General features: G+C 43.2%; 1 protein-coding gene across 3 annotated transcripts in view; it reads left to right on the top strand.

The window, feature by feature from the left end:
• Positions 1–14,708, top strand: part of RIN2 (Ras and Rab interactor 2) — a 202,091-nt gene that overhangs the window by 163,050 nt on the left and 24,333 nt on the right. For all 3 annotated transcript variants that reach the window (XM_045295366.1, XM_045295367.1, XM_045295368.1), the window contains 2 exons: positions 2,327–2,418; positions 5,556–6,701. In XM_045295366.1, coding sequence (XP_045151301.1) covers positions 2,327–2,418; positions 5,556–6,701 — 1,238 coding nt within the window. The remainder of the gene's footprint in view (positions 1–2,326; positions 2,419–5,555; positions 6,702–14,708) is intronic.

The raw sequence follows: 14,708 nt of genomic DNA on the forward strand, positions 1-14,708 counted from the left end.
TGGGGCAAGAGAGGCATGCTGTCTTTTGCCCAAAACTGGCACACTGAGATGGCTGCGTGAGCAGGTACATTGTTGTGATGGCAAAACCAGCCTCCTGTCTGCCACAAATCAGGCCTTTTTTTTTTGGTCACACTATTATGCAAGCTTTTCAGAACCTCGAAATAGAAAGCTTGATTAACAGTCTGACCTGTTAATCGAACTCCAAAGTCATTATCTCCCTCACATAAAAAAACAACAACACAAAACATCATTTTTGTGTTTGTTTTTCGGGTACCCCACGTATGCTATTGCTGATCCTCCTGGCACACTCTAAGGAGCATGAAGTTCAGAGAGTGACAGGTTTGTTTAGAATCATTTCATTATGAAGTCGGAGCTCTGGTATTTAACTCCAGGCCTATTTTGATGCCCAAACCCATATCTCCCCACTGTACTATACAGTTGCACAGACTTTGGGGACCCCCAAAACTGGTTCCAATTCGCTCACCTCCAACTTCTGTAGGTATGTGCCAGAAACTTCACATGTCTGTTTTTTATGATCTTGATTTGCATGAGGGGAAATTATAACTTCTTCTCAGGGTTGTGCATAGGCCCCATGTAAACTGTAGTAGTTGCTCAACAATATTAGTTTCCTCCCCTTTAGGAATATAGAGAGCAACATTTTACAAAACAAAAACATTTTATTTAAATCTTTGTGTGCTGAAACTCGTAGGTAAAACATTTGTGTCTATGGTGATTTTTTTTGGTCTGTATACAAGCTTTCGAGTCGGGTTGGGGGGGCGGTCCTTTCGTTAACAGACAAAGAGAGGTGTTTCCTTTAGTGTGCATCTGCAAAGAAGCAGCTGTGTTGCACCCTTTGACTGGCTCAACAGACTGGTGTACACTATTTCATTTTCTAGATGTCAGAGACTGATCCCATTCGTTAATGAATGACAGGCATAGTTTCCTTTATATATCCATATTTTAAAAATTATGTGCCATTTGATGTTTAGTTCCCAGGTACTACATTGAGCAAAATAAAAACTTGATAGTAAACATAGGTTGGTTTTTGTCACTTGTACCTTTTCCCTCCCAATTTTCCGAACAAAGCAGATTTTCATTAAGAAGGTACACCATGCAAGCATATTTTTTTCATGATACTTTAATATTACAAATGTCCTTTTAAGATTATGATCAAGGTCACGCTCCTCCCAGGTCAGGCTAAGAGTATTACTAACACCCAACATCCTCTGGGCTTCACTAGATTGGTGGAGAACAGAAAAAGGTACACTGGTAGAAGGTGGTGCTCTTGACATCTTGGGGACAGGCAAAAGAGTCCATGGAAGCAGGAGGCGAGCTGGCTTGACACCCCAGGGCTGATAAGCTTCCACTTGCCCTCAAATCCTGACCTGATGATTTATATAAACAGCACAGTACAGCTTTTTTGACACTAGTAAATTTATTCGTGTTTTTTATTCATCCTTTTTACTTAACTAATTTGTTACTCATGTTCAACAGCCTTAAAATTTCAAAATTCTTAGTGTGTAGATTTAATCTGGTTCACCTTTTAATGATGTCCTATACTGTTGAAATGTAGGCAGAGGCCCCGAGTTTTGCCCCTCACATGCCCCACCCTAGCCACAGTGGCATCCTTTTCATATCTGTCAGACCCTCCTCTTCTCAGGGCCTTTGCACCCACTGCGTGCACTGCCAGAAATGCTCCCTTCCTCAGGCTCACCCCCTTACCTCCAATAAAACACCATCTCCTCAGTGAGGGTTTCCCTGTTCACCACCAACACCCTTACACTCTTTATTCCCCTTAAATCTATAACACATACTCCCTTCTCATATGTTCCGTGAATCACCTATTTGTTTATTGTCTGATAGTTGCCTGGAGTGAAGCTCCATGAAGACGGGACCCTTCTGTTTGTTGTTATGTTCTCATCCCCTGAAACAATACCTGTCACCTCATAAATGATCATAAATAACTGTTGAATGAATGAGTGAATGAATGAATGCATTGTGTAAGATCAATGTCACCACTGGACATGTCACTGTTGTCATCACTGAATATCCACTCATTCATTAAAAAACAACAACAACAACATGTTCTCCCTTTGTATACCAGATCCTGAAACCATGAGGGCTTCTCTTACAGCATTTCTTGAATATGATAATATGGGCAGGAATAATAAACATTAACTCTTATCATCTGTCAGGTTCTGCTTGGATGTGATACAGTGTCTAGTTAGAACATTTTAGTTTAAGTTAAAATATCTCTAGGATGAAAATGAAAGGAGATAGACAAAAAGATATATCAGTATAACATTTCTCTTCTCTAAAATATCAGGGATGTTCTGCCATTTACCTTGAAGTTGCCTTATGCCATTTCAACAGCCAAGACGGAGGCTCAGCTTGAAGAACTAGCCCAGCTGGGAATAAGTAAGTAGGTGCCCCTCTCTGGGCCCATCTTAGAACAAATATATGGATCAGAATCAATGTGAGGCTAGATAAGGCTACAATGTTATGTAAATATAACTATAGCTAAACATAACCCCATTCCCATGGCAAAACACAACCTTCTAGGCCATGACTCAATGCCATCAGGTCAATGCTGACTCTTAGCAACCCTTTAGGACAGGGGAGACCTGCCCTTGTGAGTTTCTGAGCCTGTAACTGTTCACGGGCGTCGAGAACCTCATTTTTCTTCTGAGGAGCAGATGGTCATTTCAAACTGCTGTCCTTGCGGATCATAGACCAGTACATAACTACTATGCCTCCCTGAACTGGATTCTGATATTCTTTGTCCAAGTCAGTGTGCAGCCAGCTCTTAGACTGGTGCTGATTTGCCAGTGTATTCCTCAAGTCCCCCTAGCTGAGTTTAGGGCACCCACAAAATCAGTCATAATCAGTACTGTAAACATCTATCCTGCTTCACTCAGCATCCTTCCTTGCTGTGGCATCTTGCTGGGAAAAGCAGGGCTTGATGAAAAGAGCAAATCCCGCATATCATGTGCCAGGTTGTATTTCTAGAGTGACACCTGGGCACTGACAAGACTGTGCTTTTAAGGCATTAAAGAGTGAGCAACATCTATTTCTTCATGTCCTCAACATGTGCATTTCAGTCCTGAGGTTCTTTGCTGCATCTACCATGACATGAGTCATCACGCTAGCCAGCTGTGCGCGTGCATCTTCCCACCTCATCCCTTTGCTGATGCTGCGCAGAGATTGACAATGGATCAGGAAATAGTACTCATGCACGTTACCAATCTTTGTTCCATTGCCTAGGGATTCCACCTGGGTTTAATTTTGCATACACACACAAATTCTTCTTAGATCTGAAGAATAAATACTAAGGATTTGGGGCTTCCATATTTAGATGGATTAATAACCAGCCTGCAGTATTTGAATGAAGGTTAGGATTCTAACATGCAAATGCTAGGGCCCCTAGAGTCCAAGAAAAATGTGGTCCCTGGGCCTGCAATTCAAAATTATTGACAGTTCCCCTTCAGTGTATTTTTATGCATACAAAAACGCTTGTTTGGAGGGTGGCCTTTTCAAGAGCGTCTGCATAATTAATAGAGGAACTTGACAGCAACTCCAAGTGTCCTTTTGATGACTTCCAAGAATTACCACACTGGTCTAGCTCATGGATTGGGAAAGAGGCAGCCATATGGTCAAAATACAGGACATATAAACGTTCCCATTTGAAAACCAAATCATATCCTGCAATAAGATGTACGTGCCTTTAGGACAAATTCAAAGTATTTTTCTGAATCGAAGTTCCTATAGGCAACTAGACTGTAGGCACCCTGAAGGACTGAACCAGGTCTCAGTCTTCTTCCTGGTGACCTCCCTCGCTGGCCCCTAGCCAGGTGGTCCGAGTGCAGGCCTTGCTCAGAGCTTGGCTGAGAGGCTGAGGTGCCATAGACAGTGCTGTGCTCTGGTTATTCTGGTGGCCACAACCCTGAAGCAAATAAAGTCGTATTAATGTGTATTCAATTAGTCTTTATCAATGTGTACACTATAAAGGACACTGTAAAATCCTGGGTCTTATTTATTTGTTCATCTAACAAATATTTTGAGAGGGCTTACGTGGTAGGCACAATTCCCATAGCAAGGAGTCAATGTTGATTGGTTGCCAGCCCTCCCTTCCACCCCCACCTCCCCCAGTGTTCATAGTTTATATGGGAGAAATACACACTTGTGAAGCAGGTATAGGAGTCTTAAAGACTTACAAGTATGACAGAGGTCCAGAGCCTCTGTCTGGACTCAAGTGGGACAGGCGGGACCAGTCCCGCCAAGACCTGTGCTGGCTCACAGAACAATAACAGAAGCTATGAGTAATTTTAAATTTCCTAGGAGTCACATTGAAAAAAGCAAAATAGAACCAGTGGAATGAATCATATGCTTAATATTACTTATTTTAATATATTTGATTTAAGGTGATATATCGAAAATGTTTTGATTTCAAGAGACAATATCAAAAGTTTGGAATGAAATCAAGAAGGCCATAGGGAATGTCCACAGGGCTGGAGACATTTGCCTCAATGCCAGGCCAGTCTTATAACACTGACAAGGTGCCGAAAGAGCTCCCAGCATAAGCCTCTCCTCACTTGAGAACACCTATCCTGGGCCCATAGGAAGAGAATATATGACACACACATACAGCCGTGCTGTAAAAGAGAGAGAAAAGAACTTTGAGCAAATGGAAGTTATAACAGGCAACATTTATCACCACCATTTGCACAGAAAACAAGGAGTCACGCAGGTGATATAGATGCAGTAAGCAAACGGGAAGTCTCCAGAGTGTTGAATATATCCTTGCTAAAGAAGTTACTGGATTTAGAAATAATAGGCAATGGCTAAGATAAATGGTAGCACCAGCACTGTATGTTTGCTATAGTTTTGTCGGTTGATTTTGCTAACGGGGCCCCTAAGTATATTTTCCTCCTTTCCGGGTTTTAAGGTTGAATATGAACATGTAAAACCCCATACAAATTGTATAAATTGCCCCCTGCCCAGGCCCAGCTGTTAGTCTTGCCCACAGATGGGCAAGAGTGTTGCCTGATCCCCTGTCTGATGGCTGCCTCTTCTGAGCGGACCTCAGAGGAAACTGATGGGAAGGGGTGGTGGTACTTCATACATTGACTCTGTTTTTGTAAACTCAGGTGTCCCAGTGACTTTTCTCCAGCTAATACCGTAACGGCTCCAATTATTTTTATTTATTTGCTTTGTACTTCCTACAGACCTATGAAAAGGCCGAGCTGGAGTTGTATGCTGGCCAAGCCATTTCTCAAGGGCTTTGAAGGTTAAAAGTCCCTGGAACCTTCCTGTGGGCCCAAAGCTGGGTCTGGCAGCCTTTCCACCCTTTCCATAAGGGAATGCAGTCAAAATGTACACACACACACACACACACACACACACACACACACACACACAAAATCAGCCCACTCTAATCCCACATCAGTGCCTTATGCTCCAAAGATGCCCTTGAAATAGTGTGTTTTTTTATTTGTGAAGGAATGGCCTAAGTGTATTGTATTTACATTCTTGTGTTCACTGATAATAACTTTCAGATTTTTGGAGCTCACCAGCTGACAGCCAACCCCCAAACCCTCCACCTCCCCATAGGCCTCTCTCCTCAGACGGTGCTTGTCCTGGCTCGCATCAGCTCTGCCTTATAAATGGAGTGCATTCTATAAAAACCAGGACGCCTTCAGAACTGGAGTGCAGCCAGAGCAACGGAGCTCTGTGCTTTATAAATCCTCTTTTCTTGAAAGTGCACAGTCAGGACCTCAGTGGAAGCCTGCCGCGACCCAACACAAGGATTCCGAGCGTAAATGGCACCGAGAGACCTCGGTCTCCCCCACCCAGGCCCCCTCCACCCTTTATTAATAGTCTCCGCACCAGCCCCCAGCTGCCCAGGACTCAGACCCAGGCGAGCATGCCAGAAACAGCCAACCATAACAAACAGGAGGCCGGAGCTGTGCCTGGAGCAAAACCAACACCCATCCCTCCGCCCCGGCTGAAGAAGCAGGCTTCTTTCCTGGAGGCAGAAGGCGGTGCAAAGACCTTGACTGGTAGCCGGCCTGGATCTGGCTGCTGGCCTATACCCAGCCTGGAGCCCGAGCTGAGCACAGCTGGCAGCGCTGGCGGGGCCCCGCCCTCGGAGGCACAGGGCAGTTGCACAAAGTCCCAGCCTCCCTGCTCTGAGTCACAGCCCCCATGGAATGGAGGTAGGCAGCGACTGAGCGACATGAGCATTTCCACTTCCTCCTCCGACTCCCTGGAGTTCGACCGCAGCATGCCTCTCTTCGGGTACGAGGTGGACACGAACAGCAGCCTGGAGGACTACGAGGGGGAAAGCGACCAGGAGACGATGCCCCCGCCGATCAAGTCCAAGAAGAGGAGCAGCTCCTTCGTGCTGCCCAAGATTGTCAAGTCCCAGCTGCGGAAGATGAGCGGCGTCTTCAGCTCCTTCATGACGCCCGAGAAGAGGATGGTCCGGAGGATTGCTGAGCTCTCCCGGGACAAGTGCACCTACTTCGGGTGCCTAGTGCAGGACTACGTGAGCTTCCTGCAGGAGAACAAGGAGTGCCACGTGTCCAGCACGGACCTGCTGCAGACCATCCGGCAGTTCATGACCCAGGTCAAGAACTACTTGGCCCAGAGCTCGGAACTGGACCCTCCTATTGAGTCTCTGATCCCCGAAGACCAAATAGGTGAGTGCCTACTCCTTTTATTTTGTTTTCAATATAAGACAGATTGTGGTTGTATAGGACAGGGCACCATAAGTTTGATGTTTGGATTGAGTTTTCCCTGAGACGTTCCTAACGTCAAGCGCCACTCCTTCACTGCACTCCCACAGAAAGATTTGCTTCTGAAAGAAGCCCTGCCTTCCACGTGCCCCGCCAGATTAGGAAAGGTTGTGGGAAACGACTGATAAACTATGATATGATTGTGGCAGGAATGGCATTTGAGCTGCTTTGACTTCAAAGGACCATGTGCCACTTGCTTGTGTGCCGTGTATGTGCAACAAGTGTGTACTGTGCATGGGGCATGTCAAGAGTTTTTGGAAAATGTGTGTCTTTGCAGGTGGGGTATATGGCGAAAGGTGCTTGTGCTGTGTAGCGAGGGGCAGGCTGTTTTGCTCTGTTTTGTTTGAGAAGTAAACTTTTTATTGAGGTGTAGCATATGAAGGAGTTTAAAAAAATCATGGGAAACATTCACTTTCTTTCAGTTCTCTTTCACCTTGAGCTTTTTTGAAGTCCCTTCTTGTGTTCATAAGCAGGCAGAGATATGGGTGTGCACCTGGGGGAGTTTTCACAGAGAACACACCTGAGAAGCAAGTCTTGGCTCGGTACTCAGAATAAACCCAACTCCCAGAAGTCCGTGGCATACCTTGCAGAATTCCACTTCCTGCCGGCACCCAAGCCCTAGAAGAGTACTGTGAGAGATACAGTATTAGAGTAAACAAGGGGAAAAGGAAAAGAGAAGTTTACATTATGAACCTTTAAATTATGAAGCTTGGTTTTGAAGTCACATAAAAGGTGTTTTCTCCAAAGTGAAGGGTAAATGCTCTCTTGATAGCCTCATTGAGGAGCCCTGGTTGTGTAGTGGTTATTGTAGGGCTGAGATCCACATGGTCAGCAGTTTGAAACCACCAGCAGCGCTGAGGGAGAGAGACTGGGCTTTCTCCTATGAACAGTAACAGTCTCGGAAACCCACAAGGAGTCACTAAGAGTCAGCATTGATTGATGGCAGTGAGCGAGTTATAGCCTTACTTAAGGGCTGAATTGTTCACGATGAATTTCAAACAAGGGAAATCCTAATTTCCTTGTTCCTAAGCAGCCTTTTTTTTTTCCTCCAGAGCAACTATGGAAGGAATTTTTCTGTTTTGCCTTGTTCCAGAAGGTTGGCTATACGGAGCTCATTTCAGAGACCGCCTCCCCTTGGCGGCACCGCCTATAGAGCCACTAAATGTTTCCATGTGACCCCAGAAGCTAAAAAGCTAATTTCTCCCATCAACCGGGTCAGTTTGTGGAAGTAAACAAGCAACATGCGGTAGAGAGGACTTTCTCTCTTTTGGTTTTCCTCCTCCTTAGACAGTGTAGGCAACTCCTCAGTTTTCACACAAAGGAATCAAAGTCGGATTTGTTTTCTTGTGGTTGGACTGAGCTGAGTTGGCAGGGCGCAGCTAGGGCTAAGATGTGGCTGGAAGGAATGTTCCCTGGTAGTGTGCCTGAAATTTTAAAAGGGTTAGCGGAAATGGTAGCAACATCCACACACCTCCTCTTTCCCTAGTCCCACCAGAGACCCCATCTTTTCCAGGAATTCTGGTCTGTCAGACATCAAGGCTGCCCAAGCAGCTTGCTGGCTGTGGGTTTAGGGTGAGCTTGTCAGAGTGATGTCATCATGAAGCTGTTGTGGCCACAGCACCAGCCAGACCCCATGGAAAAGGCTCACAACTCAGCCTCACATCTCAACCAAAGTTTTAGTCCCAGGAAGTAGCTTTGAGGTTAGCTTCTTTTGTAGTGAAATCTGAGTTCAATGACTCCATATCTCCAAAGACATTGCTAACTGAAATGCAGGTATTTTATATCTACTCCAAGTCAGAAGAAAAAAGGGAAGTTTTTATTTAGAAGATATACCAGGGAGAAGACAAAATAAACCAAAAACAACCCAAACAACCAACACTGCCATTATGTCAATTCTGACTCATAGAGATGTTATAGGACAGAGTAGTACTGCCCCTATGGATTTCTGAGACTTTACTGGAGTAGAGAGCCTCATCTTTATCTTGCAGAGCTGCTGGTGGTGTTTAACTGCTGACCTTGTGGTTAGCAGCCCAACAGTGAAAACAAACTGCCTTTGTGCTATGCTGTTTGAAATCAGAATACATAGAGACTATATACCTTTGGCTTTACTTTTACATTAACTCCAGTTCCTGGGTAACTACTGGAAACAACTGTTGACCATTAGCTAGCAAAAAGAACAATAAGGTTCTTCATTCATGGGCCAGTCTGAGGACGTGTTTGTTGACTAGATAGAGCCTTACTTTTAATCACTAACAGCTGGGTAAATACAAGACGATTCTTAGCATTATCCTGCCTTTTAGGTGATGCAACTTCCAACCTGTCTGCTTTTGAGCAATGTAGCAAGTTATGAAAATTCCATAGAGATGCCATTAAGTAAAGTACCTTAGACTAACTGCATTTTCAAGGGCAATCTTTTTAATTATATTAAGTAAAAAAACTTAGTGTACAGCATGCTGACAATATACTGTGCAGCTTCAGAAGCATGTAACGTTTCACTATAAATCTAAGGGCCTGCTGTGCTGTGGGGTAAGCATGGGGCTTTTCACTACAAGGTCAGGGGTTCAACCTTGACTCCTCAAGGGAGAAAGGTGACTCTATCTGCCCCTGAAAGATTTTGTCTCAGGAACCCTATGTGGGGTCATTGTGAGTTGGAATTGACTCAATAGTAGTGGGTTAGGCTTAGATTTGCATGAACTAAGAATGCAGGTGGCACTTATGGGGCATCCAGTATGAGCTGGCAGCCTACGAAGGCTACTTAAGCAGGTTCTTCCCTTGCCCACTGAAGCAGAATTCATCTTCTGTTAGAAGGAGCAAGGCAAGTCTTTCCCAAGTGGAGCAATATGTCCCAAGCCATACCAGGTAGCAATGAGCAGGTTCAATATTTGAACTTTGTTCTGTGACTTGAACCCAATGTTGTTCTAACTGCTTTTTGTTTATAGGTTTTCTTCATTGTCCTTACAACTTCTCTCAGAAACTGAGGGAGATTGTCAGAGTACACTAACCCTTTATTAACAAAGACGTTATTAACCAATGTCTTTTGAGGTATGGGTAGGCCCTCCTTAGGCATTGCCAAATTTTGTATCAAATAGGTCAGTTTGTTACTACTAATGTGGGTTTTTACTTAGGAGCATCACAGCCAATTTACTCAAAGTTAGAGCAAGAAAGAGAAGGTTTATTAGAAGGTCAGCAGCCAGGAGATTGGCAGCAACACAGGCAGTCTTGATGGCATCCTATTTGAAATCAGAATACATACCTTTTACTTTGGGCTAGACACTTTGGGAAGTCACATATGGATGTATTACATTAACTTGGGTTGTAGAATACTCTTGGGAGACAATTGTTAACCATGTGCAAACAAACAAACAATAAGGTGCTTGAAGTTTTAGGCTAGTCTCAGGATGTGTGTCTGTTGACTTACCAGATAACAAGATCACTAACAGTTATGAAAATAAGAGAAGACTCTCAGAATCATTTAGCCCTTCAGATAACATACACACCTAACCTGTTTGCCTCTGAAAAACACAGCAAGATTTAAAAATCCCATAGAGATGACATGAAGTAAAGAACCTTAGGCTAACCACACTGGGCTACACGATCATCGTCATCATCCCCGTTGCTTCACCAATGAAACCTTCATTCTTTTTGTCTCTGAACTATTTCCTTCATTCTATGTTTGAACCCACTCTACCTCCATTGACTCCATTCTGATTCATGGTGATCCTACAGGACAGAAAACTACTCCTTGGGGTTTCTAAGACTATACATCTGTATAGGAGCAGACTGCTTCATCTTGCTTTTCCAAAGCAGCTGGTGGATTTGAACTGACAGCCCAGCACTTACCTCACTGTACCCCCAGGGCTCCTTTATGTTTTAAATGTACAGTAAAATGCTGGACTTTTAGAGTTGGGCGTACAGTAAATAAGTTAACCTGAACAACTTATAAGAAGACAAAGAAGTGGCCCCAATTATTGTGAAATTTGTGAGCACTCGTGGATTACCCAATATGAAACTGTTCACTGCAGAGTAGTAAGAAAGCTTAAGCAAGACTGTGCTTACTGGATATTCCATCTCTGTCAGGGATTATAAACTTGTAAAAGAGGCTATGATTCTTTTAGGAAGGTGCTGTGGGGTTGAGAGACGGTTAGTCACACCCAGAAACAGAATCTTTGATGTGGTGGAAAACGTCAAATTGTTGATTACAGATTAGTAAATAAGTGCAAGTAAACCCGTGCTTACCTTGTTTATTTGATCATCCAACCCTGCCTGTAAGAGCTGAAACTTGATGTGATTGCCTTGCTTTTTAAGCCTCACAAGCCATCTGCCTTTGATAGGGCACTATCTTACCATTATTTCTATCACTATTAGTGGAAAATATTTAAGTTTTCCTTTTTTGATATATTTCCACCTTAGACAAGTGCTGCTTTTGCGGGTTTTGCTGCATTCAAAAACCAAAACTTTGAATGCATGATTTCCTAGATTAGGGCTCTTCACAAGACAATGGGTTTAGCCTAATTATGTGCTTTCTGTGTTCCTACATAAAACATTTACTGACTTATTAATGCACGAACTCCTTTGAGTTTCATAACCAATTTTAGGTTGGTATGTACGTAGGCATTATTTATATTTTCAAATCTAAGAATTGAGGCCAAGCTATGGGAAGTTGTTGCCCTCTGACAAGAGTCCTAGGGCACTTCTCACTGTATAGCCAAAGCTAGAAACCAGGTTGATTCGAGAAATTCTATGTTTATTCCTGCAAACGCTGCAAAAACAGTGTGATTTCTTCCTCCAAACTGTTTCAGAAATTCTGTCAGAATCCAGCAAGTTTTATACCTTAAACAGTGTGACAAGAAACAAGCTGTACAACGAAATGACAGCGTCTACAATGATCAGAGAGCTTCCAAGCAATGGGAGAAAGGGAACAAGGTTCATGGGAAAAGTTTACATTTTCCCAAGGAATTATCAGACCATCCCTTGATATCTTCTTTACTGCACGGGCTGTCGGACTGGTGCCCCGTAGGTTAAAATCCCAAATGATGGTACATGTCCCGTGTTTGCTTCACAGCAGGCTGACTCTTTCACCCCCTCTATCTGGGTGGCTTGAAGAGGGTTACACTCCTGGTAAGACTGGAAGCTTAGATTTGATTCTTTCTCTTCATGCTCCTGGTTGTGTGCTTGTTCCCCCTAGTTCTTATTTCCTGGGAAGAACAGCAGACCACTGTCACTCTGAATGCCATACCCAGACGCCAAAGCCTTGAACTGTTTCAGGATAGATGGGTACCAATGCTCACAAGCTTTTCCAGAATGTCAGATTTTTCTGCTTCAGAAAAAAAAAAAATTCAGTCTTCCTTTCCCACAATTTCTGAAGGAGATAGTGCTGACCTATATGCCAAGGGTTTTAATTTAAAGCCAAAACTTACCGAAAGTTTACACCTGAAATCAAGAAGGAGGAGGAGACCCGTCACTAGTTCAACCAATATAGAATTTAGAGCAGTCATTCATATGTATAAAGGACAAAAGAATGTGTGTATATGCATCTCTTTAGAATGTAGAGATCTTCTTGAGTGGTTTTTCAGTTGCATGAAGAATGAGCCAACAAAGAAACCAAAGAGTTCTCACTCACTCCCAATTATCCTTGTGCTGATATTACTGCCTTTTAGATCAGGGCTTTCTAAACAAGTATGAAATGATAAGCCATCAGTCGGTCTCAAAATGAAAAAAGCCATTTGAAACGATTGTGTCTTACATGGACAACTTGCAATCCATTTAGACGACTGTTGAAAGCACTTTTGCCAGAAGGCATTCCATTTAGAGGTTCTTGAATAAAGTGTAGTTAAATCGCATCAGCTTGTAGAATAAAACTAAAGAGGGTAACCCCACGCCCCCACCCCAAGCCCATAAAAGCCCACTGCCATCAAGTCAATTTTGACTTAGAGGTTTCCAATGCTGTAAATCTTTATGACAGCATAGAACCTCATCTTTCTCCTGCAGAGCCACTGGTGGGGGTGAGTTTGAACCACCAACTTTGCAGTCACGGCTCAGCATGTGCCCACCAGAACTCCAAAGAACCAACCAGCCAATCAACTGCCATCAAGTTAATCTGTAGGAACTCTACAGGACACAGTAGGACTGCTCCCTAGGGGAGCTGAGGTTATAAATCTGTACAGGAGGAGGTAGCCTCATCTCTCCCCTGGGTTGAGAAATCCAACACATACCTCACTGCCTGGTGGCTTGGGCTCAAAAAAGATGAATTAACCTCTTGGAAACTAGCTCTCTTTGTCCACTGCAAGGCCCCTTCTCATGACTTGATTCCAGAGAGCCATCTAGCCTCTCGAGCTCCCATCGTGTCTCTGTTCACATAGGGACAGACAAGTACTTTACACCGTCTGTACACATTTTCAGGCCCTACTGGAATGAGCACTCAAAGTCTGAACCTAGTAACTTCACAGACAGAAGGAGTTTTCTCATGACTAGTGCTTCACGCTGTATAGGAAGAGGTCTCATTGCTTGTTACACCAGCATGTGGCCCTTCCTAGTGAATTTTCGTACCAATACCATTCTCACTTCAGTATTTTTCAATGGAAAACTTAGTCTAAAGTTTCTAATAATCTCCATTTTGCAGAGTTTGTGATTCTGTGGTTAATATTTTTATTTTATCCATATGATGTCAATCTTAGGAAAGTTCTGTTTTTAAGTATTGCTTCAATAAAAACAAAATATTTTCAATCCCAAAGTTGTTAGCTATCCCCAAATTTTTATTTCATTCAAACTACTCACCACAGACTCTTGCCTATGACATAAAACAGCTATCTGTTCAAATTCCTAAATGACAAAAGTTTTTTAAAAATGTGATATTTTGCTTTCTTTAGTTGCGATAAGTCAAAATGATATCTTCTTTGAAAATCTTTTTAACTATTTGAAGAAAAGAAAGCACCCTACATATTTTGAAGGGTACAACAATTTAGATATCCATGTGTGTTATTTTTCTAATATACCTCTTTTCCAGACACCCTAATAATTGTTATTAAGAACCAAAGAATATAAGCATGAATTGGAAAAGAAGATTGAAATGATTCCCTAGGACTTCCAACATCAAAACACTTTGGTTCAGATTAGTTAAAAAATAAAATAAGTATTAAATCATGCTCAAGCTTTACTATTGAGGGTGACTTGTTTTTATTTTTTAATTCACAGTTTGGTTTATTTCCTTGAGAACATTCTACTCTTTTCAGAAAAGAGTATTTTGAGAACTGGACCAGAGAGGCATGGTGGTGCCAACTTGAGACGAAAATCTTGAACCTCTGATTTGTGATGCAGCCTAAAAGGAACCAATGTCCTTGTTTTGTTGTATAACAGAAAGATGTGGAGACAGTGTCTGTTTTCATAAGAGGGAAAAGAGCCACCACCATTAGCCTTACCTGCCCAAAGCCAATTCCTCTGAGGCTGCGGTTAGCCATGCCCCCACCTTCCGTCCCTCAAACTCTCTACTGCTCAGCTGGGTTCAAAAACTCATTGCAGTGACCATGGAACTCACAGTCAATATTCACAGTTATAATGTTTATTAAGAAAGCTGACAGGTTACCATTCGGGACCAGAATGCTCAGGATACAGGTGTGGCTGTCTAGGCAATCTCTTCTCAGCCATGCCTATAGAAACACACCCTTCTCTTGGGTCCTTGCCTTTCATTCATACAGCCCTTGACCTCTGCCCTGCATGGGCAATATCATACAGCTTTTAATGATGTTGTTAAATGCTCCAAAGGACCACACTGCACCATAAGCCTCAGCCCATAGACACTAAGCTCAGTGGGTGAGCAAATCTAGTGCCTCCAATTAAATGCCTGGAGGTGCTCCACTGCTAAAACAAGCCTCCCGACCAAAGGTACTCAACGTTCCTCCCTCTGAGCAGGGAAGC

Source organism: Echinops telfairi, unplaced genomic scaffold, assembly GCF_000313985.2.
Source record: "Echinops telfairi isolate 266 unplaced genomic scaffold, ASM31398v2 ScPeMD7_5592;HRSCAF=6446, whole genome shotgun sequence".
NCBI lineage: Eukaryota > Metazoa > Chordata > Mammalia > Afrosoricida > Tenrecidae > Echinops > Echinops telfairi.